General features: G+C 33.7%; 1 protein-coding gene across 9 annotated transcripts in view; it reads right to left on the bottom strand.

Moving 5' to 3' along the window:
- Baz2b (bromodomain adjacent to zinc finger domain 2B) overlaps positions 1 to 27,309 on the bottom strand; it is a 264,182-nt gene that overhangs the window by 134,535 nt on the left and 102,338 nt on the right. For all 9 annotated transcript variants that reach the window (XM_076865719.2, XM_076865724.2, XM_076865722.2 and 6 more), the window contains one exon: positions 8,571 to 8,717. In XM_076865719.2, the coding sequence (XP_076721834.2) occupies positions 8,571 to 8,715 (145 nt within the window). In that variant the 5' untranslated portion in view covers positions 8,716 to 8,717. The remainder of the gene's footprint in view (positions 1 to 8,570; positions 8,718 to 27,309) is intronic.

Below are 27,309 nucleotides of genomic sequence, written 5' to 3'. Positions count from 1 at the left end.
ATATTTATTTTTTAGTTATCGGCAGGCACAACATCTTTGTTTGTATGTGGTGCTAAGGATAGAACCCGGGCCACACGCATGCCAGGCGAGCGTGCTACCGCTTGAGCCACATCCCCAGCCCAGGCTATAATGTTTTGAAATCATTCATGGGGACCAGAGACCTGCCATTCAATAGTTCCTTTTATTAAATCTCTTTCTGCTAAAATCAGCTTTAATGATTTACGTTATCTCTAGTCAACTTAACCGATCTATTAACCAACAGCCCAAAAAGGTGAGAATTCTAAAACCAAAAAGCCAATTCATTGTGTCATGCTGGCTCAATATCTAACCATCATGTACTTTTCAAAGTAATACTAAATGAAAGGTGCTATGGTTTTGATGATGTTGCTCTCCCAAAATTCATCTTAGAACTAAACCCCAATATGATAGAATTAAGAAGTAGGGCCTGTGGGAAGATGAAGAAGTAATGACAATTCTGCACTCATGAATGGGATTAATGCCCTTATAAAAAAGGTTAAAAGGATGTGACTTATCTCATTTCCACCACATAAGGACATAGCAATAAGTGCTGGGAGCCATCAGCCAAGTAGGTATGACAATTTCCTTGCCAGTGTACCACCATGTTTCTTTACTGGAAGGACATTTTGCAGCTACTTTGCATGTAAGGTGACCTTGCTCAAGGACCAGGGCGGATCCGTGTTTAGGGTGTTCCTGGTTTAGCATAATAGGAGATTAGGGTGTTCCCCGTTTAGAATAGGGCATATCCTGCTGCCTGAGTTCCTCTTGAGTTCTTAGGGTCAGACAGTATATTTGGGAGAGAGAAGCCCAGGAGGTGGATTTGGGCAGAGAACGTGGATTTCCCCAGAACGTGTTTGTAGACGGCCGGTGTGAATTCGGGAATAAAGAATTGCTGTTTGAATCTACAAGCTGTGTGGAGGCTCGTGTTTTGTGCCCAGCCAGAGACTGTGGCAAATAAGGTGTCATCTTTCAAGCTAAAAACAAGTTCTCAGTGTTACAGTTTGGATATTGGTTACTGACTAAAAGTTCACGGGTTGGAAGCATGGCTCCCAGTGTGGCAATATTGAGAGGAGATGTGACTGTAAGAGGCAATGCCCAGTGGAAGTGATTGATTAGGTCACGGGGGCATTAACCTCTGAAGGGATTAATGTTCTCACAGGAGTAAGTTATTATAAAGTAAGGGCACCTTATATGCTTTACCCCTTTTGCAAGTGACAAAATCCCTTTGTATTTCTCTGTGATGATGTAATATACCAAGGGGAGGGGCCCTCATCAGAGACAGTGCCATACTATTTTGACTTCCCAGCCATCAGGATCATAAGCCAATTAAACTCCTATTTAAAGTACCCAGCGTCAGATTGCTATTTTTAATAGCAATCTAAAATAGACTAAGACACTCACCAAACACTCAATCTGGTGGTTCCTTGACCTTGAACTTTCCAACTTCTGAAACTATGACCAACAAATTTCTGTTGTTTATAAATTACCCACTTTAAGGTATTTCAGACCAAACAAACTATGACAAGAGGGCAATACAGTCTTAAAAATATATGCATAAATTTACAGGTAAAGGAAAATTTCTTATAAAACAAAAGGCAACCCATAATTAAAATACTGATAAATTTGACTACGTAAAAGTTGGAAGTTATATTTATCAAGACAATATAGAATAAAAAACACCATGATTTGGCACAGTGGTGCACACATATAATCTCAGAATCTTGAAGGTTGAGGCAGGAGGATCACAAGTTCAAAGTCAGCAAAGCCCTAAGCAATTTAGTGAGGCCCTAAACAATTTAGTGAGATCCTGTTTCAAAAAAAAGAATGAGAATGTAGCCAGTAAGCAGCTTTCACACACTTACACACACACACACACACACACACACACACACACTTTCTCTCTCTCTCTTTCTCTCCCTTTCCCTCTCCCTCTCTCTCTCTCACAAACACCCCACAAACTGGGAAAAGATATCTCCCAGACATATAAGTAAAAAAAGAATCAGCATTCGGTAAACAGAAAAACCTTGCAAATTCCTCCCTCCCTCCCTCCCTTTCTCCCTCCCTCCCTCCCTTCCTCCCTTCCTCCCTCCCTCCCTTCCATCCTTGCTCCCTTCCTTCCATCCTCCCTCCCTTCCTTCCATCCTTCCTTCCATCCTCCCTCCCCTTCCTTCCCCTTTCCTTTCCTTTCCTTTTTCCTTTTTTCTCCCCCTACCCCCACCTCTTTTTCTTTCTTTCAAGTACTGGAGACAGAATCCAGGAACTCTCTACTGAGCTACATGCTCAACCCTTTATGTTTTTTTTTTAATTCTGAGACAGTACCTCACTATGTTGCCCAGGTTAGCCTCAAACTTGTGATCCTTTGGCCTCAGCCTACATAGCTGCTGGCAGAATTTGCATGTCTTTAAGAAAAGGGTATACAAAGCATTACAAATACCCACCAAAGCTCTAAAAGGCATTTTAAAAAAGAAAATTCAAAATGCAAAAAAAAAATTATAAAAAGCTTAAAATAACCTCAATTAAATGTTTCTTCATATTCACATAGACAAAAAAAATCTAACAATACCAAGTGTCATGAGTAATCTGAAATTCTAACACACAACTGGGAGAAAAATAAACTGGTATGAATGGCAAAACTGAAAGATATATTCATAAACGTATGCTTATATGCATCAGTATCTATAGCAATTTTAGTAAAGGGCAAAAAAAAAAAGAAAACACTATAAAATATCTACTAATATCGATGTATGAATACATGTATATTCTATATACATATAACAACAAAAGGATAACTATTTCTTTTACCCTTTCATATATTCTCCTCCTCATTTCTCATGTCACCCTCAGTGAGATACCAAAGTAATATCAGGGCTTCTCTTTCTCTAAACATCCCATAAGAATCCACACCCTAAAAATATGTTTGGTAAACAGACACTTCTTAGAAGATGATATAGAATCAATCAACAAATATATGAAAAAATGTTCAACATCTCTAGCAATTAGAAAAATGCAAATCAAAACTACTGCAAGATTTCATTTCACTCCAGTCAGAGTGGTAGCTATTAGGAACACAAACAACTAGTAAGTGTTGGTGAGGATGTGGGGGAAAAGGCACACTCATACATTGCTAGTGGGACTGCAAATTCTTACAGCCAATCTGGAAAGCAGTATGGAGATTGCTTGGAAAGTTGGGAATGGAACCACCATTTGACCCAGCTATCTCACTCCTCTGTGTATACACAAAGACTTAAAAAACACCATACTACAGGAACACAGCCACATAAATGTTTATAGCAGCACAATCTATAATAGCTAAACCGTGAAAACCAACTTAGATGCCCTTCGGTAGATGAATGGATAAAGAAAATGTGATATATATACACAATAGAATATTACTCAGCATTAAAAGAGAATAAAATCATGGAATTTGCAAGTAAATGGATGGAGTTAGAGAATATAATGCTAAGTGAAGTAAGCCAATCCCCCAGAATCAATTGCTGAATGTTCTCTCTGATTATAAGGATGCTGATTCACAATGGGGTTGGGATGGGGAGCATGGGAGGAATAGAGGAACTCTAGATATAGCAAAGGGGAGGGAGTGGAAGGGAGGGAGTATGGGGTTAGAAATGATGGTGGAATGTGATGGACATCATTATCCAAAGTACATGTATGAAGACAGGAATGGTATGACTCTACTTTGTGTACAACTAGACATACGAAAAATTGTGCTCTCTCTCTATGTGTAATATGAATTGTAATGCATTCTCTGTCATACATGACAAATAAGAATTTTTGAAAAAGAAAGAAATGGACGCCCTCCCCCCCAAAATATATATATATATATGTCTTTGGAACCTTGCATATTATTCTATTTCTAATACTCTTTCATTTAGTTCTTCCTTATTTCACACCTGAATAAATACATATACACACACACACATATATATATATATATGTATACACACACATACATATGTATAATTTAAATATAATAAGTATAAATATAAGCCTATAAATATATTCATGTTCAAATACTTATATTTTAAGTATGGATATAAGGTTGTCTTTGCCTTTGGTTCTATCCCCATTGCAAACTGATACTCCAAATTCTTCAGAGCTATCATTTTCAAAGTAATGTGATCATATAAATCCATTCCTTTTGGATAAAGTATGAAAAAAAAATAATGGTTACAATTTACCAAGCACCTACTATATATAAGAACTTATTTATTCTCATAATATTATAAAGTAGGTGCTGGTATAACTATATTATTAATGAGGTATCTTGACAAGCTAAGATTCAATTTCAGGGCCTTTAGATAGCAAAGTCTTTGCTTTTAATACTGAATTATTCTGCAACAATTCCTAAGCATGCCACATAAATTCTAAATGACCTGGTCTTGGCCTACTCCCAAGCTTAACCTCGTTCCTATCCTTTGCTGTACTTAGCCCTTAGTGGCACACATATTACCAATCTACTCTTTCCTTTTTCCTTAGTTACAGAACATCTGCTTTATTCATGATAAAAATATGCTCAGCTAGAACCTATTCTCCCTGGCCTTTCTTGAAGCTGACATTATCACTCACACAGTTCTGATGAAAAAGATGTAAGTAGAAATCTCTGGGTGGGGTTTCTGGAAAAACTTAAAAGGAAACAAAGTCAATTGGCATGCAACTTTTGCCTATCCCATACCCGCTCACTTCCTGGTGGATCAGCCCTCTTGTAGTTCTGAGATACCTACGTAAGCATAGAATCTCACATTTTAGAAGAAGAAATGTATAATTAGAAGGAGCCTAGGACTGTGATGACATTTCCCACTTCAGGACTGCTTACCTATGGGTTGGTCTGTTCATTTGCCATGCTTTCCTACCCATAGTTAATCACTGCCGTAACTAACAAATAGCCTAAAATGATCAACTTATTATTTCTTTGATATACCATGATTTGGCACATGTTTATAGAGGCCTACAATTAAGATTCATAGGAAAAGTAATTCCTTTAATTTTTAAAAGTAGACCTATTCCAGCCTCAACCAGAGTGGTTTTTTAATAGTTTATCAGTTTTATATATTTTACATTTGCATAAGCTTTTGTTTGAAGAAATCTACCTTCAAAGACGGATTGAAAAGCACTGGTCTATGGTACAGCTTGACTATTATTTAAATTTTTCAAAATTCTATCTTTGTATTAGGTTGAATAATCATAAATCTCAAACAAATTCACTATGCAAAGTTTATTTGTGAAATTATGTTTGTATTCCACTCTCCACTTTTACCCAGAGACAATATGTGGAAAAATATCTGAATATATCTGAACCTAGAATGTGGGATAGTGTGTATCATCTGAATTCTTAAACAAAAGCTCCAGTGGCAAATTCCCCATATTACTCAGGGCCAAAAACAATGTGTGTTTTTTCTGAGAAACTAATATATTTAAATAGCATCAGGGTAAGGTGTTTTCTTTTTATGCTTAGCTGATAACTAGTTAAGTTTTTTGTTCAATATCTGTGGTTTTCTACAGCTGACATCTTTTTTATTTCTTAGAGCCTATCTTTTGACATTTTAGTTAACTATTTTTGTTTATTGGGCTATACACATAGTGAAAGCTGTCTCAAATTCATTTTTAAGAGTATGCAATTTATTAAAAAAATACGCATGTGTATGTGTATTCCTAATGGAAAAGAAATATTACTCTTCAGACAAGACCAATAAAACCCATATATGCAAACAGTCTTAATTTTGTTTTGTTTTGTTTTGGTACTAGGTATTGAACCCAGGGTGCTTTATCGCTGAGCTACATCCTCAGCCCTTTTAATTTTTCTATTTTGAGACAGCAACTCACTGCATTGCTTAGGGACTCACAAGTTGATGAAGCTGGCCTCAAATATGCAATCCTATAGTTTCAGCTCCACGAGTTACTGGGATTTTAGGAATGCACCACCATGCCTGCCTTAAACTGATCTTTACTGCAGTGTTATAAATATTTTTTTAATCCAAGTTACCTCTATTATTAATGACGTATAAAATAAAACTAAAAGTGTTTTGTAAGAGGCAATTATCCAAGGCCCTTAGCATCTCTGCATGTTATTGCTGGATATGTCAAGAATGCAGGCCTTGATCACTCTTTAACTGGGCTATTCTCAAGACTATGACATCTGCAGTGAACAACCTTAAAAGATACGGTAACAAACATCCTCCTTGCAAAGAATGAGCTTACTCTCGTCGATAAAAGCACTCAATTTCTCAATTCCAATGTTCCTCAGATGTGACAGCAACCCATACATGATGGGATCTGCATCATCCCTGTGGAACTTAGGCATACAGAACCAAAGCCAATATCATACTTATGTAGTTTGCTGTGCCATAAGCAACAGAATCTCTGATCCATGTCTTCTGTCAGCATCCAATATAGCAATAGGCTAACCTATAAGTAGGTATAATCTTGGACCTTGACAAGATATTGATTCAATAGCAAATAGGTGGTAATTCAAAGTATGAAAGCAAGTTCAAATTACATCCTATATAGCTTGAAGGAATTTCTATAGATACATCATTAATGAAGGTGACAAAGAAATAAATGAGATTCTAAAACAAAATAATGTGTAAAATAACAGAATAACACCAGAGATCCATGAAAAAAATTGTTGAGCCTTTAGCATTTTAAAGATGAGATTTTGGGCTGGGTTGTGGCTCAGTGGTAGAGCACTTGCCTGGCATGTATGAGGCACTGGGTTCGGTTCTCAGTACCACATATAAATAAATAAAACAAAGATCCATCGACAACTTTAAAAAAAAAAAAAAAAAAGATGACAATTCTGATCTGCTATCTCTATATAGCAAAAAAAAAAAAGAGAGAGAGAGAGAGAGATCAAATTGTTAAAATAAAGGGATCCAGCCCATTATGAATCTTGATTTTACTTTCAAATGGGTAGATTATCAGATAATATATAAGCCAAAAACAATGAATCAAACAAGAAAAGATAAGAAAATAAACTGAGCAACCTTAAAAGACATTCTCAGTAGCCTTGGGTGGGAATAAACTATTTGAAATATGAAATACAACATTGTAAAAGTTAAAAATTTTTAAAACTCATTTTGCCTAGAAAGTGAAAAAAATATTATCGTGTAGGTATTTAAAATATAATGTGTTAATAAGTGATGAACTTTTGAAAAAACAAAAATTACACTTTAATGTATAAGCATCTCAATATAAAACCTCTACACCCTCTTTTAATAGCAAAAACTATTCCCTTTTCTTACAAGATTTCTGATGTTATTTAGCAACTTAATATATCCCATCCTTTCTGAAACTCCCAATTACAACTAACAAAGAATGGTGCCGAAAATATAAGTAATCAGAATTGTAAGCAATGCCAGTATCATTGATTAAGAAAAATGAGAAAAAAAACTACCAGAAACCTTCAACATTAAAACAAAAAGAAAAGAAAAAAACATTTTTCTAGAAACACCATTATATTAAGGATAACAGAAACAAATACTAAATAAGAAAGCAGATGAGAATACATTAAAAGGAGTTGACAGCAAAGGAAAGAGGAAGAGGAGTTATAAAAACAGGGAAAAAAATTACAAAAATACAACTGTTTGCAATCATTCAAAGTAATATTGGTTAAAAAATAAATTGTGGCATCACTGTCTTTTAGGAAAGCATATCATCACTGATCTTAGAATCCAGACATCATTTATGTATAAGGAAAATGTGGACAAAGTTGTTAGATTACTTGATGAAGACTATACAATGTATAACAAGAAGGGTTATACTGATTTTTAAGATATGTCATTTTAGTTATTTGGTAACCGCTAAGAACATCATTCTATGATAAATTCAATGGCATCCTTTTTTATTTTATTGCTTAAAAAACAAAAATAACTGAGAAAATATAGTTAATAATTTGCTAGGATATTTAAGCAAATATTCCATATTTTTATGTATTATTTATATAAAATTATAAATTTTAACTTGAAAAAAAGTAAGATGTTTATTTAGTTCACCTGTTTATAATCATGAAATAATTCTACAAGATAAAAAAAGTAAGGCTAAAATCATTCCTGCTAATAAATGAATGAGTTAATCAAGTTTAGGGTTTTGTTGTTGCTATTTGTTCATTTGTTTTAATTTAATTTCCCATTAAGTAAATAATCTGTCTTAGTGTAGTGTATATCTGTGAACTGGGGTAGCTGGAGCATCTGAACGTCATTTCAAATACTAGCAACAAGATTAGGACAAAGAATCCACAGCATTGGTACTAAATCTTATTACCAAGACCTACTAATTCCTTAATTAACATGGTAAAACAAATTACAATATTAAGATTCAATCCCTCAAAGATACTTTCCAGTAAGCAGGAAAAGCATGGAATAACCAAGGATATCCCAGTGAAAGATCCAGGAAAAAGCAAAGAACACTAGCTGTTTAACCCAGCCATTATTCAACAGGTCAGCAGAATTCAAGAGAACACTTTATTTAGATCTCTTTATTAAGAATGCAAATGATCAAAACGATGGCATTCTAAAATTGAGTTAATAAAGGGTATTTACCACATGGGTTGATTGTAGAGCTAAGTGAAGCAGCTCCAGTGGAAAGGCCACCTTTTGAAACTGCTGAAGTCGCAGAAGGTGTAGAAGATGAACTTGGTGTGGTAGAGGAGGCTGTTGAGGATGGCAACCGTTCTCCAGAATCCATATCTACAAGAGAGGGAAAAAATTGATTCTCAGTATTATAATTCTCAAAATTATTCAAAAGAACTAAACATATATAAACCCTTTGCTTACTTTTTAAACTATAAATTTATAAATATATAGTTTTCATAAAATAGGAAAAAATACTTTCATATCTTAAAAATGCTCATGTTGAGGCTAAATTTCACAGTGCAGGAGTGTTGGGAAGTTGGGTCTTCAAAAAGGTGATTAAGTCCTTATGAGAAATTGATGCCTTTCTTCTGGGACTGGGCAGAAGTGAGTGAATTCTTATTTCCTTGGAAATGGGCTATTTCTTTGGAGAAGTGTAAAAGGGAAGCCACTCCACATAGTTAAGTAAGCTCTTCTGATCTTGAACTTCCTGCCTTCAGAATTGTGAGATAAACAGACCTCAATATCAGGTATTCTGTTATAGTAACAGAAAATGGACTACAACAAATGCCAATTAATAAAATAAGTTTAAATTTGTGTGTGTGTGGGCGGGGGGACAGGTTCTCACCCTAGTTTTCCACTTTTTGACTCAAGGGATCCTCTAACTTCACCTCCCCCCAAGTAATGGGGACTACAGACAACTGCCACTGCACCTGGTTTGAAATAAGTTTAATTTTAGTGTACTAAATCTCTTCTAATAGATTTACAGGGTTTTCTTATGTCCAAAAAAATTAACACTGTTTTAAATAGTAATTTCCCACAAATGTGTAATACCACAAAACTTAGGAAAATTAAAATTATGTTCTTCTTCTTAAAGAATATTATTTATTCAATTGCAATATAATTCCTGTATTATCTTAAAGAATCAAGAAAATATCATATTTGAATAGAGGGCATTCTTGTCTTTTAAATCTAGATAGTAATATACTTGTTGGTCTTAGGTGTCCAAGAATCTGGCATGGTAGTCTCTAATACAGAGAGTCTCCACTCCTCCCATGCAAAAAAAAAAAAAAAAAAAAAAGCAAATACATTTTTAGAGTTTTTATTGGAGTCAAGTTTTAATATGATTTCAAGTAGACTTAGCAAACTATTTATAATGACAAAATCACTTCTAAGCATATTTATTACTTCACTTAGCTAGTGTGTATACAATCTTACATAGCTTTATTGTAAGAGCAGATGTTGATATTAAAACTCCAGAATATAGCCTGGCGTAGTGATGCATGTCTACCATTTCAGTGAATCAGGAGGCTAAGGCAGGAGGATCACAACTAAGTGAGCCCATGTTTCCATTAAAAAAAAAAAAAAAAAGATGAAAGGAGCTAGGATATAGAAAAAATTATCTATATATCATATGGATTTCACACAATATTTAAACATTGATCTTGTCTTATTTTAAAATAGTTCTTTTGGGACTACTAGTTAAGTTTTTCAGAGATAGTTGTTATAAAAGAGTGAGCCTAGTCTCTCACCACTCTCTGGGTTCCTGTCTTGACATGTAATTTCTGTCTTTTGTACATATTCCCACCATGATACTATCAGTAATGATATGAGGCAGACAAAGAGGTCCTTGGCAAAAACAGTACCATGCTATTTAGTTGTTTAGTTTCTAAAACTGTGATCTCAATAAATTTCTATTTAATTATAATTTATCTAACATCTAGAATTTTATTATATCTAGCATTTTATTATAATGACAGAAAACAAACTAATGTGAGGACTAAAGTACGAAATACCCATAAGGCAAAATAAGTAGTAAAATAAACACAGAAAGACACACAGAGATACACACACATTTTTGGGGATTATTTTTCTTGAGAAAGTTATCTATAATATTTTTAAACTTATATAGATCTATCTAAATAATACACACAATTGTATGTATATGCCTGAATTTTGTAATTCTACTACTGAGAATCTAATCTGTAGAAATAAAGAACCAGTAGAAAAAGGAATATATATATATATATATATATATACATACACACACACACACACACACACACACACACACACAAAGTTGATTAATATAATATTGTTTAAATGAGAAATAAAATTTAGTCCTGGTAACTAGAAAGACAACTATAGCTCACTGCATATGGTTTAGGGCTTTTTTTTAGTTTCAGTAAAGGTACCATTTTCTCTTCTACTTTCGGTTCTTTTTGTTCATTTAAGTGAGAAGAGACTTAATCTTAAAAACAAGCCTATGCAGCCATTTTCCTCAGCAGTTCTATTATATTCATTATTATTCACATGTAACTTTAACTATTTTGATTTTAGACATACATATTTAGCTCATATGATCTCTTGGTAGCTAATTATTCTTCATGGGTGCAAAAGTACTACTGTCTTATACTGGTCATAAATTGTCCCCCCCCCCCCCGCCATTTTCATAGATTCATTTTTTTAATATTTATTTTTTTTAGTTGTAGTTGGACACAATATCTTTATTTTATTTACTTATTTTATGTGGTGCTGAGGATCGAACCCAGGGCCTTGAACGTTCTAGGCGAGCACTCTACCACTGAGCCACAATCCCAGCCCCCAAATTTTCAGATTTTATTTACTATTGTTCCTACTAAAAAGTATAAGCTTAGCTCTGAAAGTTAGTCGTCTACTTTGAAAGTTAAGGCAATGCCTTTGTAATTATTAATAATACATAAAATAATCATGTAAAGTAACTTGCAACAAGGAAAGCAGTAAGGGAAACTTTGAGGAGAAACAGAATATTTATATAATATCAACATTTCTCCTCCAAAGCATTTATCAAACAAAAAGGGGAAAGAGTAACTTCACAATGTATAAACTACATCACTATAATAAAATATATCAACATCATGTATTCTCTGGTGCCCCAAGAAGAGCACATCATCTCTGTAGTATTCTTCCAAATATGTATAACCTCAGTAGAACCCTGAGAAAATACTGAAAGACCACAAACAAAATAAATGAGCAGTATTCATTAACAGTGTCAATCATGAAGGAAAAGAAGACTGAGGAACATTCATACGTTGAAGACTTATGAGATAGACTCAAATATGATGTGGGATCCTAGGTTTGATTTAGAACAGAAAAAGGACATTAAGGGATGAACTGGTGAGATTCATTTAAAGTCTATAATTTAGTTAATTATACTATGAGTCAATATTAATTTTCTGATATCTATAATTTGGACATTTATACAATGGCCAGATCCATTAGTAACATTAGGGAAAATAAATGTGAACTCTGTATTTTTTTTTAAGTCACAAATTATTTCCAAGTAAAAAGAAAACAACAATGAGACCCACAAAGTTTGTCATATGGTAAGCACTCAAAAAATAAAAATGTATTGGAGTAAAAGAGTATAAACCTAAATCTTGAAAAAACAAAAACAGAGATTATCTTGTTTTGGTGTGATATTTGAAAATAAGTTTTTTATGTGGGTGCAAAAACTGTGTCAAGAGTTTATTAACTGTATAATTTCTCTGAGTTTTTAATTTATTCATCAGTAATATGAATGTATATTTGGGAGGGTTAAATGAGATAATGCAGCTAAAGTCCTTAGACTCTAGCATTTAACAGTCATTAGCTATTGTTTTTTAATGAGTAAACATCTGACTATATAATTACCAATGAGTATAGAAGCAATAAAAGAAAACTTAAGGTATTTTTAGGGATTATTAATGTTAAAGTGAATATTTAATAGTATTAATTATTTACATGTTATGCATACCTTTTTCATGGCATTATATTTTTAGCTAGATAAATCTGTGTTAAGAATTAAAAATGAATACCTCATAATGTTTAGGTACCAATGTTAAGGTATGTTACAGTATCTTAAAACTTTTCAAATAAGTTGTAACACGAATATAAATGAAAAATTAATAATTTTAACTGACAAAATAATTAGCCCATTGTCACATTGAGTTTTATTTATTATTAAACGTAATATGTAAGAATCAATAAAAAGATTAAGTTGTTCAGACAATTTAAAAAACATGTACTCATTAAAATAAAAACCATTCAGGTATCCAAGAACCAACTACTTCAAGATTTCTGTTAGGGCCAGAGTATTGAGATTTGATACCAACACTCTCATTGTGACCCCCTGTGTTAAGAATATCCCTTTCCTTGATATTTGAACATCACCAAAAAATTGGTTCTATGTGATCAAAAACCAACCCAGAATCACAAGATCAAAAAGAACTGACTATATTAACATGACTTCCCTATCCACAACATACTGTCCTACAGAAGAATATAAAAGATGTATAGTCATATCTTTTAATTCAAGGCTATTCATGAGATTATGGTTTTTAGTGTATAATTTTGGACTTCTTTATAGAAAGTTAAGCAGTTAAGCTAGGGCAAGTGGTGTGTGTGTCTGCAGTTCCAAATACTTGGGAAGTTGAAGTAGGCATTCAAGGGCAGACTGAGCAACCTAGCAAAACTCCATCTCTTAAAAAATAGAAAAAAGGGGGCTGGGGTTGTGGCTCAGCGGAAGAGTGTTTGTCTACCACATGCGAGGCCCTGGGTTCAATCCTCAGCACCACATATAAATAAATAAATAAATAAATAAATAAATAAATGGAATTGTGACCAACTACAATTAAAAAATAAATATTAGAAAAATAGAAAAAAGAAAAAAGGAAAGAAAGAAAGTTGGTTCATCAGTTGGGGTAAAGGTTATACAATTGAAAATTAACATAGAACTTTGCAATGTGATATAAATTTGTTGTAAACCATGGGAGAAAAATGTGCAGAAGATGAAGGGACAAAAACTGATTTGATTCATTGTAAATCTTTTCCATCATTGAAAACAGTGGTACCAAGGAACATTTGGGAGACATGTTTGATTGTAGCAACTTGTAGCTAATTGCATGGAGTAGGCATTGTAGCAACTTGTAGCTAATAGCATGGAGTAGCAGAGGCTAGAGATACTGCTAAATACCCTACAATGCACAAGACAGCCCACACTCAATAACATAGAATTATCAAGCCCAAAATGTTAGTAGTGCTAAGGATGAAAAATCAAAAGTTACACTCAACTACCAAAACCTTCTTTTTAAGTTTTAATTTTATATAGCTATGAATAAGATGATTCAACCTGATTTCAATGACCCAAAGTCAATATTTTGTCCGCATACGTCTAGAAGTGTAATATTTTGCATTTTGTTCAAACTGTTTATAACAGATAGCATTTAGTATGCGATTAATGTATATCATAATGCTCAAACTGGGTGACATAAATTTGCTGTATTTTACTAAAATGATAATTATCTGTAACAATTCTAAGACAAAAACCAGAATTTGTGAAAATGAAGAGCACAAAAGTTTCTTCCTTGCATGAAGATTTTATGTACTATAAAAAATTCAATGATCAGCTGTTAATGGTAATATTATTCAAATTCATGTATTGCCAAATATTCCTTTTTTGGAATCATAGTTTATGAATACTGACAGCTGGGAGGCATAAACCTGAACAGGTACAATTAGGGAAGGTAGGATATGTTGGCCTACAAAATGTATAATTAATAAATGTATATTATCTCCCTGTTTCAGTTGCACAAATAGTTCAGTATTTAACTATATTTAATTTATAGCTAAAGGGGTTTGGGATACACTTGCCTAGCATGTGCAAGACCTTGGGTTTGATCCCTACACTGGTGAAAAAATATAAGCTCTAAAACAGATTAAAGTTTGTCAGATTAAACTGACAATCAGAAATTACTCTTAAAACAGACTTAAAAAGCTAGGTGTGCTGGTATGCGCCTGTGAGAGGAATGGCTTGAGCCCAGGAATCCAGCGTAGGCATTTAGTGAAACCCTGACTCTTTTAAAGAAATAAAAAATAAACAAAAGAAAAAGAAAAAGAACAAGAACAGGCATAGATATTTTTCCTGGAAGAGTTTTCTTAAAGAATGAGTCTACCAGCTAACAACATCAAAAGTTGTGGAAATTCAAAGAACAAAAACAGACTCAGTGAACCCTTACTATATATAAAGAGAGGATATATTTATATATATTGAAATGTAATAATTATATACATATATATGTGCAATAATTAGGAAGAATATCAGGAAATAAGTCACGATGCTGCTTCTTTTGGCTTAGCAGAACAACTAACAATTGGTGTGTATATACTTGTATACAACCAGAGATATGAAAAATTGTGTAGAGTTTAAGTCCCTTATTTTCTAAAAGTTCTAACAAAGGCTTTTATATGACTTTCTTTAGATAACTTCCAGCAACTAACATTTGGACATATAATACTTCAAGACACTAAGTAGCTTAACAAAAACAGAAACCAAGAAATAAAAATTTTTCTGTTAAGGGACTTTAGGAAATAGATGAGGTGGAAATACTTTATTTGCAGACAGAATTATTCTCTGAATATAATGTGTTCATAGAAAAATAATTATAAAAATTTTATTTATCTACATTTTCAGAAACTTATTTCTAGGAATTAAGTGGTATATTGTGATCTAAAATATGAGTATATAAAATGGATTGTTTTGTCACTTGTTGCATTTTAACTACTTCTGTAAACAGTTGATTAATTACATCATCAAACAGAAGCCAACTGAAAAGCAGGTACTCTGTGTTTAGTCTGTGATCTGGAATGAATTCAGATTCTCCCCAAAACTAGTTTCTTTACCTAAAAAAAATTATGTAGTTGAATTTAACTATTTCTCAAGTCACTGTTGGAATTTTATAAACTTGTTGGTTAAAAAAACAAACAACTGTACCAACCTAAATACCCTTCAATAAATGAATGGATTAAGAAATGTGGCATATATACACAATGGAATATTACTCAGCAATGAAAGACAATAAAATCATGGCATCTGCAGGTAAATGGATGGAGTTAGAGAAGATAATGCTAAGTGAAGTCATCCACCCCCCAAACCAAATACCCAATGTTTTCTCTGATATAAGGAGGCTGATTCATAGTGGGGTAGGGAGGGGGAGCATGGGAGGAATAGATGAACTCTAGATAAGGCAAAGGGGTAGGAGGAGGAGGGGAAGGGAGGAGACATGGGGTTGGAAATGATGGTAGAATGTGATGGACATTATTATCCAAAGAACATGTATGAAGATACGAATTGGTGTGTATATACTTGTATACAACCAGAGATATGAAAAATTGTGCTCTATATGTGTAATAAGAATTATAATGCATTACAATAGGAGGCTGAGGCAAGGAGGAGAGCAAGTTCAAATAAAAAGATGAATTAAAAAAAAACAGGGCTGGGGTTGTAGCTTCGTAGAAAAGCACTTGCCTAGCATGTGTGAAACACTGGGTTCCATTCTCAGTACCACATATAAATAAATAAAATAATGGCCCATAGGCAATTAAAAATATTTAAAAAAGACTTCCTGCAAATGAGCAAATAACACACACACACATGCAATTTACAATGATTAAAATATTTAACAATTTCTTTATTTATTTTCCTTCCTTTCATTGGCCTTAATTCTATCTCCAAATGTGTACCATGCTAAATTATGGATTTCTGTTAAATCTTTTAAAAATTTACTCTTGTCTTATTTATACCTCAAGAGACCTGATGATAAGAAAATAATCCAAGTGTAAAGCACTGGTTTCATACTGCTCAATAAATAATCTATTCAGAGTATTCTTTTCTATCCAACGGATTAAGAATTTCTTTGCAATGAGATATCTGTGGGGAAGAGCTTATCCCAACACATATGAAATAGATACATGAGATTATTAAAGGAAGATTTAACATCTATGGATCAAATAAGCCATAAGCATAGTCCATGAATTTAAATATGAACTACACGTAGAAATTTTCCCTAAGAACACAAAAGTTAGAAAGATAAAAATAGAGACAATGTAACTAATTCTTTCATCTGCAAATGCAAGGGGTTCCTAATAACAAGAAAAAGACCTAAAGCTTTAACTAAGAAACATAACTAAAATTCTAATTAGAATATCTAAGACAGTTCTGGTAAACAACTGAGACCAATGCATAAGAGACTAAACAAATAACACAGAGTAGCAGATAAAATTATGTTACTCTATGTAAAATATATAGGAGCACTCAGAAGCCCAGAAAGCAAAGAGTCTAAGTACTACATAATGAACTAAATAAAAACATCCCTTTGCTGGGTTCGGTAATGCACACCTATAATCCCAGCACCTCAGAAGGCTGAGGCAAGGAGGATAGCAAGTTCAAAGCCAGACTCAGCAGCTTAGCGAGGTCCTAAGCAACTCAGTGAGATTCTGTTTCTAAATAAAATACAAAAAAGGGCTGGGGATGAGGCTCAGTAGTTGAGTGCCCCTGGGTTCAATCCCCTCATATAAAAATGAGAGAAAGAAGAAAACACAACGTCTCCTTTAATGGAGAAGAAGCAGAACTTACAGAATGGGGCAAACAACATACTTAAAGAGGGTAAGAGGCTATGGATACCATATAAAAATAACTTTGCCTTAGTGATCCCAATATTAGATTTGGCTTTCTGATATTAACTTTCCTGCTTAAAGGTTTTCAAAAGAATTTATCTTAGAAATACATTCACGTGTAGAAGTAAAGACATATGTGTAAAGGATATTTATTTCAACTTTGTAATTGCAAAATATACCAAAAACATGTTTCTGTCAATAACAAATTATTAGATTTAATTGTTTTTATTATGTTACTATGCAGCTTTAAAAAAGAATGAGGTAGGTTTATACTAGTTAAGTGAAAAGAACAAGATGGAAAAGAATACAAAAACCAAGATTTTATTTGTGATAAAAATATATAAAAGAAACTGCGAACTGTATTTACTGTATTATGCAAAGGGACCAGGGGTGTATTTTTCACTGTATATCTTTTTGCCCCACTTGTTTTGCCATGTGCTTGTGCTGATGTCAGTTAAATCAATAAAAATAGCTTTTTTAATAGCTTATTATTGCTAGGATTACACTTGAAAATGCTTTATGCAGTTTCAAGGTAACTCCAAGTACTTTGGAATAGGGGTTATATTTCTGGCCCATAAGACTGCTTCCATTCAAAGTCTTCTTTTATGTTTTTTACATTAGAATTCTATTCCATTGAAGAAAGGGGTCCATGCTTAAAAAAAAAAAAAGTTTGTACATTACTGATCTAGTGTATATCTATTTATTCCAGTTCTTAATAACTTGCACAGCTGTTCAATTCTACATACCATGACTTCAAAATGTGAGTCCTCATCTTCAAGTATGAGTCACTTTCACTGTTTTCTGGTCTTTAACTCATGATTTCAAGCCAATGTACAACTTATCTTCAAATTAAATCTTATTCTCCATAAAAAGCATTCCTAATTCTACATTCCAAATACCCAGATCCTAACAGGTTCAAGCAATCATATCATCTATATCATGTCATCTATATACTATTCCTTTTTCAATTTCCCTGTGGCTGCTCAGTTCTTTCTTTTCTACCTTCATATTTTACAGAGTAGAACAAAAAAAGAATAGGAACAAAATAAAGTAATTATTGAATAGAATGTTTGCCTCTACTGACATTCATAATTAAGAACTTATCTGGGGGGAGGGAAAGTAACTCATTTAGGAGTCTAAAATACTAAAATAAAATGATTATTTCCCTCACAAAATCTAAAACCTATTGTCATTGAAACCATTCTCTCCTTCTTTCCTTCCTGCTAAAATGGAAGAAGCAGCCTAATTCCCTCAGACATGGTACTGTCTTTACATAACTTACAGGGAAGCCTAACTGCATCACCCATTCCCACTCTTCTCTACTTCCAATCTACTAGATTCTTTTCAGTTATACCTTATCTTCAAAAACAAGAAAAATCTTCTCTTTGACCTTCATTTTCATTTAGTTACATCACTTTTTTGTACTCCCATTTTCAACGAAGATTTTTTAAACTGTCTACTCACATAGCTGTACTTTTCTATTTTGCTTTCACAATATCACTCACTCCAGTCTAGTCTTCCAAATTTACTTCTGCAATGCATTATCATATCACATTAGGACTAGATCCCACTGCCATAATAACAAATGAAAATTAAAATCCAATCAAATAATTATGTGACTCTGCCAAAAAGGAAGTCTATGAAAAGAACAGAGTTTAAACAGAAGGTTTAAAAAAAAAGAATGTTGATACAAGTGGCATTTATCAAAATTGGGGATTGCAAATACCACTCAGATGGAAAATCCCATGTAATGGTATCTTTAATCTGGGAGGCAAATCATGAAACTAGCCTCATATGTGAGGTGTGAAATTGAAGTCCCCTATAGGCAGATGAGCATGAGTACATCCATCCTCCACCATATATAATCCTTGTCAAATCATCTTGATTTTACTTCTATCATAAATCTAAATTGACCCATTTTTCTCCATCTCCACAGCCACCACCCTGATCAATAGTCAACGGGCAGAGTGCCTATTCTGTAAATGAATTATTGTTTCCTTATATTAGTGGTGACTGCTTTTGCACCTCAACAGCAGAATACATGCGTCATACCATAATGTCTCTAAAGAATAAACTATTATCTGATCCTTTAAGAATAAGTTTGTCATGCTGTCTGAGGAGGCCTCCGGGAGCCAGTGTGCCATTTGACCTGCCACAGCCGCACTTCTGGATGTCTGCGACTTCTGCATCAATGTCCAGCTCTCAATAAGACTTCATGCCCCCAGGAGTAAGCTAATTCTTCCTCCTTTGGTTCCTGCAATTGAACCCAGTGGTGCTAATCCCTGAGCCACATTCCAGTCCTTGGAGACAGTCTGGCTAAATTGTCCAGGCTTGCCTATCATTGCTGCAGTGCTCTGGGGATTACAGCCTTGAGCATGCCCACCCTGGCCCCAGCTAATTATTCACATGAAGATAAGACTAGCATATTGAGTCGCCAGTGGGGGTAGAGAACCCTGGTCTCATGGACCCTATTAGGCTACTAGGATGCCCACTAAAGAGGACATGCAGGGGTGAAATGGGAATGTGGTTTCCTCTAGAGGCATTATTACTGGGTACCCTTAACTCTAGCTTATTTTCAATATGCCAAATTTCTAGTGGCCACTAGGTTTGACATTCGTGTTCCAATTGGGGAAATGTCCAATCCTCAGCTACAGAGGGAATTCAGATATTTACAGACTTTTCAGTGTTGCCTGGGTTCCCTGTGCCTTTGATTTCCCCCTTTCCAAAGGGCCCCCAAGGGAGACTGGGATTGTGGGGAACTGCCAGAGGCTTAGCCATTGCATTGGGAAGGTGGCTCCCTGCATTGGACATCCCCTGACCTGGGCCAAGTAATTGGCATTGCAGGCAGGAGCTACAACCCAGCTGAACATTGTCTTTAATAAAATGTTTAATTGAACTCTTAAAAAAAAAAAAGAATAAGTTTGTCAGTCCCTGCTCTATAGTCCAGGCTACTGCTAAGGTTCCTAACTGATCTTATGTATAAATTTGCCCCAGTACCCTGTCTTCCTTACTAAAATTCATTCTTCACAATGTAATCATTATAAAAAAACATAAACAATGACACTTCTTCTGTTTAAACCCTTCAATAATACTGCAATTACATTTAAGATAAAATATAAAAGCACCAACAGGGTCCACAAAGTCTCTCTTCTTACCTCATTAGAAGCATGGATAACATATAAATGCATTTCCTCTTTTAACAGCTCAATAATTTTGATCAAATGAAATGAAATGAACATATCTCTTAAAGGAAAACTACAGACACACTTTTCATAATCAAGATAATTATTTTCATGACATTCTTATTAATATGCTCTAAAAGAACTAAGAAAGTGAAAAATTAGTTTGAAGGTTAAGATGATGAAGATGCTGGTCCTATTATTCACCTTTTTAATTTTTTCAATGTTAAGGGATTGAACCCTGGGCTTCATATATGCTAGGCAAGTACTCTACCACTGAGCTACATTCTAAACCCTTGAATTTTTGCTTATATTTATTTTTTTTTAAATCTGAAAAGGAATTAAAATACAGTCACCAAATCCAAATTTACAGTGAAACAATTTTAGTGAAGTATTTATTATGCTAGATAAAATAAAATCAATAATCAACTAGGAATACTAAAACACTTAAAATCAGTTCAAAGTTATACAAAGGGCCAAAAGAACAACAAACATAACAATGGCAAAATCACCCCCCAAAAATGTGTGTGTGTGTGTGTGTGTGTGTGTGTGTATATATATATATATGTAAATTTTTCAACATATATATTGAAAAATTTAACATCACTGTGGAGAAACTGAGAAATGTGTTTTTTCACATGTGCTACTAGTATTGACAATATATTGCTGTTTATAACTTCAACTTACTACCACCACCACCACTACACTATTTTATTGAGAAGCTCATATTTTTCACACCAAGTACTATGCTATGTATTTTCACCCCATTATTTTAATTATACCAACTAAACTCCAAGTGTAATTATTTTCTTTATAATTATTAATAATTTTCATAAATCAGAAGACAGACATGGACAGAATAAGTAACCTGCTTTAATGCAAAAGGTATTATACATCAGAGACAAAAGTTTGACCTCACTCTTTCCTTTAACACAAATCATTTTGTTATAATTTGACAATATTAGAACATCATATTAAATTCTGGATTTAAAAACCTTTAAAAATAAAGGGTGAAGTAGACCAGACACTGTGGACAATTAAAATGTGTCAGAAAATAAGTTATGTGGTACATGTACAAGGCCCTAGGTTCAATCTCCTGCACACATAAAAATGATAATAATGAAAATTTAAAAAGGGGAAGGAGAGCTGGGGTTATGGCTCAGTGATAGAATGCTTGCCTAGCACACATGAGGCTCTGGGTTTGATCCTCAAAACACCATTTAAAAATGAAATAAACATATTGTGTGTCCACCTACAACTAAAAAAATAAATATTTTTTAAAAGTGGGGGAAGAATGGAAAAAACATAAAAAACTTAGTTTCTAATTCAGCCTTTTCTTACTTCTGCTAAAATATCATAAAGAGCCAGAAAAAGAAAACAATAATACATAAAAATAAAAGAGATAAGAACCCATCAAAATCTAGAATAATTTCTATAATACAACAAATAGGAAGTTGGTTATATAAACTGAAATATTTATTCAAGTGGAGATCATATAACTATTTAAAAACTTATTTTCTAATACAAATACAAGAAAACATTAATGATATAAATAAAAAGGGCAAAACATATAAATATATGATGTAACTTTGTGTAAAAATATATGAATATGGATACTTCATAAAAGAAATACAATTGGTCAACAAGTATACAAAAAAATGTTCAACATCCCTAGCAATTAGAGAAATGCAAATTAAAACTACACTGAGCTTTTCATTTCACTCCAGTCAGAAAGGTAATTATCAAGAACACAAGTAACAATAAATGTTCGTGAGGATGAGGGGCAAAAGGTACATTCATACATTGCTGGTGGGACTGCAAGTTGATGCAACCACTCTGGAAAGCAGTATGGAGATTTCTCAGAAAACTTGGAACAGAACCACCATTTGACCTAGTTATCCCACTCCTCAGCATATACCCAAAGGTCTTAAAATCAGAATCCTATAGTGTCACAGCCACACCAATCTTTATAGCAGCTAAATTGACAATAATTAAGCTATGAAACCACCCTAGTCACCTTCAACAGATGAATGGATAAAGAAAATGTGGCACATATAAACAATGGAATATTAGCCATAAAGAAGAATGAAATTATGGCATTTGCCAGTAAATCGCTGGAACTGGAGACTATCCTGCTAACTGAAATAAGCCAAGCCCCCCCAAAACCAAAGGCCGAATGTTCTATCTGATATGCAGATGCTAACTCATAATAACAGGGTCGGTGGGTGGGAGGGAAGAAATAAAGTTCACTGGATTAGACAAAGGGAAATGAAGGGAAGGAAGGTGGATGGGAATAAGAAAAACAGTAGAATGAATGAATTAGACATAACTTTCCTATATTCTTTTATGAGCAGTGTAACTTCACATCATGTACAACCACAAAAATGGAAAGTCATGTATGTATGTATGTATGTATGTATGATATGTTACATATGGTACACATTCTACTATCATGTATAACTAAAAAGAACAAATAAAAAAACTTAAAAAACATAATATATATATATGTGTGTGTGTGTGTGTGTGTACTAAGTGTACTAATTATGTGTACTAATTTTTAATGTAAAGAATTAGAATAGGAGGAGATATGTCTTGAAAAAAAAAAGCCTGAAAGGAAATACACCAAAATGTTACCAATGGTTATCTCTGAATGGTGAAATTAAATGAACTGCATTTTTATTCATACTTTTCAGTCTATTCCAATTCTTTATTTTTTGTGAAAAATTTGTATCAGGGATTGAACCTAGGGCACTTAACCACTGAGCCACATCCCCAGCCCTTTTTAATATTTAATTTAAAGACAGGGTCTTTCTATGTTGCTTAGGGCTTCACTAAGTTGCTGAGGCTGGCTTTGAACTTGGTATCCTCCTGCCTCAGCCTCCTGAGCTGTCTATTCCAATTCTTTTCTTTTTAATATTTATTTTTAGTTGGACACAATATCTTTCTTTCTTTATTTTTACGTAGTGCTGCAGATCGAACCCAGGGCCTTGCACATGCTAGGCAAGCACTCTACGGCTGAGCCACAACCCCAGCCCTATTCCAATTCTTTATATTAAAATTAGTACACAGCTGGGTACAGTGGCACACACCAATAATCTCTGTGGTTTGGGAGGCTGAGACAGGAGGATAGTGAGTTCAAAGCCAGCCTCTGCAACAGTGAGGTGCTAAGCAATTCAGTGAGACCCTGTATAAATAAAACACAAATTAGGACTGGGGATATGGCTCAGTGGTTGAGTGCTCTTGAGGTCAATCCCCGGGTCCCTCCAAAAAAATTATTATACAAAAATTAAATGCCATTATTTTTTATTTCCTGCCAAGGGTGAAAATAACCTTGAAATTTAAATATGGCAGAGGAAAAATTCTTCATCATATTATTATCAACAACCAAATAAAATCTGTCCCTGAAGACACTTCAGGAAGATGACTCACAATCATTTCCCAGGATGGTCCAAGAAGAGATGAAGTAGTCACAAATCTGGAGCTTCATTCCAGTTACCATTAACAAAAAGAATCATAAAATATAAAGGGCACTAAAAATAAATAATTTTTCACTGAAGAATCAAATGTATTTTGAGAACCAATCTATTAAGAGTTATTGGCTTAGTCTAGCTTATTGTTCACTAACCAAAGGCAAGATCAAGTGATAAAGCCAATTTCCTCCTATCTGTACTTGTTCCCTAATAATGAAGGGTACCTTATTATCCTATGGAGAAATTCTTGTTTTTTGATTCCTAATATATAATATGAGTTGCTTATTATTCAAGTTACCATGAACACACTCTTAACAAATGAAAAAACGAAGTCTCAGCAAGGAAACTGAAGCTATAAAAAAAACAAATGCAAATTTTAAAAGTGGAAAATGCAATAACTAAAATTAAAAATTTACTGGGTGAACAAAATAGTAAAATGAACTTGATGGTAGATCAATAGAAACTATCCAATCTGAACAACAGAATAAATATTAATAAATAACAATGACTTAAGATCAAGACCTAACATTCATGTCAATAGAATCTTAGAAGGAGAGGACAAAAGAGTGTGGTGGTGCTGAAAAAATATTTGAAGAAATAATAGCTGAACATTCTCCTTTTCTGGTTAAAGAAACAAAAACGTAAAAATTTTAAAAAAGAGAGAGAGAGAAAGCTTCAAACTGAGTTAACTCAAGGAAAAATTTAATTCTAGACAGCAATAGACAATTTTCAATTAAGTATACTGATTTTACCAAATGGATTAAAGTTTTGAAATTTCAGGAACAGAGTTATTACCTTTGGGAAAGAACTAGAGAAACATGAACTGATTTCCTGAAAGTTAGCTAAAACCTGGAATTACACTGTATTATTTATCTCCTATTCTTTCTTTTTAGTGACAGTTAGAAACTGACTTTGTGCATTGTAAATATTTTCCTAGACTTACGAAAAAATTTCATAAGTTCTAGGGTTTAAAATAATGTATAGCAAAATCTACACTGTAATTCTTTTTGTCAGCACATTTACATATAGGTAGGAACCCTTACCTGAGAAAATGTGAATCAAAAAAGACAAATAGATGAAACATAAAGTATTCAAATCTCTTTGTTATACTTTTCTGTCCAAGCCTTAGAGAACAACCCAATATTTTATACAAAAATTTAACTACAGTTCCCCAAAACAGCAATAGAATCTGCCCAAACTTCTGAAAGGTTACTTAACATGAAGAAGTTTATTTTTTACTTATATATGGCCACAGAATTCATTTTGATATAATTATACAAGCATGGAATACATCTTATTCTAGTTAGAGTCCCATTCTTATGGATGTACACAGTGGTAGGATTCACTATTTTCATATATGTACATGGGAAAACTATGTCAAATTCATTCCACTGCTCTTCTTTTACTTATCTTCCCTCGTCCTCCTCCATTCCCTATTGCCTAATCTACTGCATTTCTATTCTTCCCCTCCTGTGGGTTAGCTTCTACCTATCAGATGAAACATGAGACCTTTGGTTTTTGGGGACTGCCTCACTTCAGTTAGCATGATAATCTCCAGATCCACCCATTTGTTGGCAAATGTCATAAAATTATTCTTTTTTTATGGCTGACCTAAACCTCATCTTACCATAATAGAAGTCAAAATTCTCTATTATCTTTTATTGCTATCTCTTGCTAAAGACAGCTATTATTAGTATCTACTTTTTTTCCAATTTTTTCCTCCCCCTGACTTGTCATCTAAATATTTCTTCTCTCCCCTTGAACTGTCTGAAAAAAAAATTGTGATAGAACATATTTATTCTCCCCTACTCTTCTTCACATAAACAGAATCAAACTCAAACTACTTAGGCTGACTTTACAGATTTTTCTCACTTCTCAAAACTTGTTCTTCATGCCCCCAATCAATGCTGGAGATGAAACTCATGGCCTTACTCATGTTAGCTAGGCTCACTGAGTTATACCCCCAGCCCTCAAAATTTACTTTCTCTGTATGCTTCAGTCAAATGAACTAGTCATGACCTGGTTCCCATACTACACTTTCCCAAAACCTGGGATCAATTCTTGTGGTACTCCTCTCCTTAACAATGTTCTTCACTCCTGCCCGATATCCACATATCAAATTCTCCCTGTTCTTCAAACCCCAGGCCAACATTACACTCCAATGATGTTTATCTGATTATCGAAGCTAAAAGTCAGATTCTAAACCCTTACCACTGTGACTAATGATAAACTGAAGAAATCAAAAGTTCCAAATTCTATCTTTTAAAAGCATTGTATCAGTGCCTCTTTCTTTATATTTATCGCATTTTATTCTTTATTTTAATTATAAACTTGCAAAAATCTACCTAACAACCTGTAAGTTTATGGAATAGAAATCATGTATATCTTATTATATATCTCCTATAGAGACTTGGAGGAATACTTCACCCAAAATAGTTGCTTACTGTATATTTGCTGAATAAATAAAAATGTGTAGTATTTATGTGCCTTAAAATAATACATCGTATTTCAAAAGAAAAACAATGCCAGGCATGGTGGTACATGCCTATAATCCCAGCAACTCTGGAGGCTGAGGCAGGATGACCCAGAAGTTCAAGGCCAGCCTCAGCAACTCAATAAGACCCCTTCTCAAAATAAAAAAAAAAAAGACCAAGGATGAAGCTTAGAAGCACCCCTGGAATCAATCTCCAGAATAAGAAAGAAAAAAAAAAAATAGTAAGAAACATAGCAGTGCTATAACTATTAAGTTGTAAAATCCTGATACTGAGGCTTGTATCCTATCAAACCTATTTTAAAATTATCAAATTTTACACATAAAATAATTCAGTAAAAAATACTTGAATCTGGGCCCCACCCTGGCCTCTCCTGAAGCTCTGAATCTGCTGTGGAGGAATTGGCTATGACCTTTACCACCAGAGAGTATGGTCTGGCAAGGTAATGGGGGTGTTCGCAGTCATAATGCAGAGCCTCCATGGAGGTGTGGAAGTGTTCCAGGCCAGTTGCTTCTGGTGCCAGCTGCCTTCCTTCTCTGATTCTTCCCAAACACACCTCTCCACCTATGCATCTTTGGCACTATAACTCCTGATTTTCACTTTTCATATTCTCCCCTTCCTCCCCATATTCAAGACTTTGGAGTCACTCTCTCTTAAAGCCAGATTAAACAGAGAAAAATAGAAAATAAAAACCTTCTATCACATTGTAAAAACAGTGAACAACCTCTTGAAGTATTTTTACCTTTATATAAAACAAGGTTTATAATTGTAACAACTTCTGAATGAAAAATATTGAATTTCATTCTGTAATGACAGGTCATAAACTTTCAATTCATACTCAAAACTACAAATTTTTTATTATATCATCAATTTTTACATTTGTAATCTTTTGGTTTTTTTTTTAAAAAAAATATTTTTTACTTGTAGATGGACACAATACCTTTATTTTATTTGTTTATTTTTATGTGGTGCTGGGGATTGAACTCAGTGCTTCACACATGCTAGGCAAGCTCTCTACCACTGAGCCACAAACCCAGCCCAAGTCTTTGGGTTTTTTGTTGTTATTTAAAATATTTTTTAGTTGTAGACATAATAC

The sequence above is a fragment of the Callospermophilus lateralis genome, chromosome 9 (assembly GCF_048772815.1).
Source record: "Callospermophilus lateralis isolate mCalLat2 chromosome 9, mCalLat2.hap1, whole genome shotgun sequence".
Taxonomy (NCBI): Eukaryota; Metazoa; Chordata; class Mammalia; order Rodentia; family Sciuridae; genus Callospermophilus; species Callospermophilus lateralis.
This window is presented reverse-complemented; position numbering and strand designations above follow the sequence as displayed.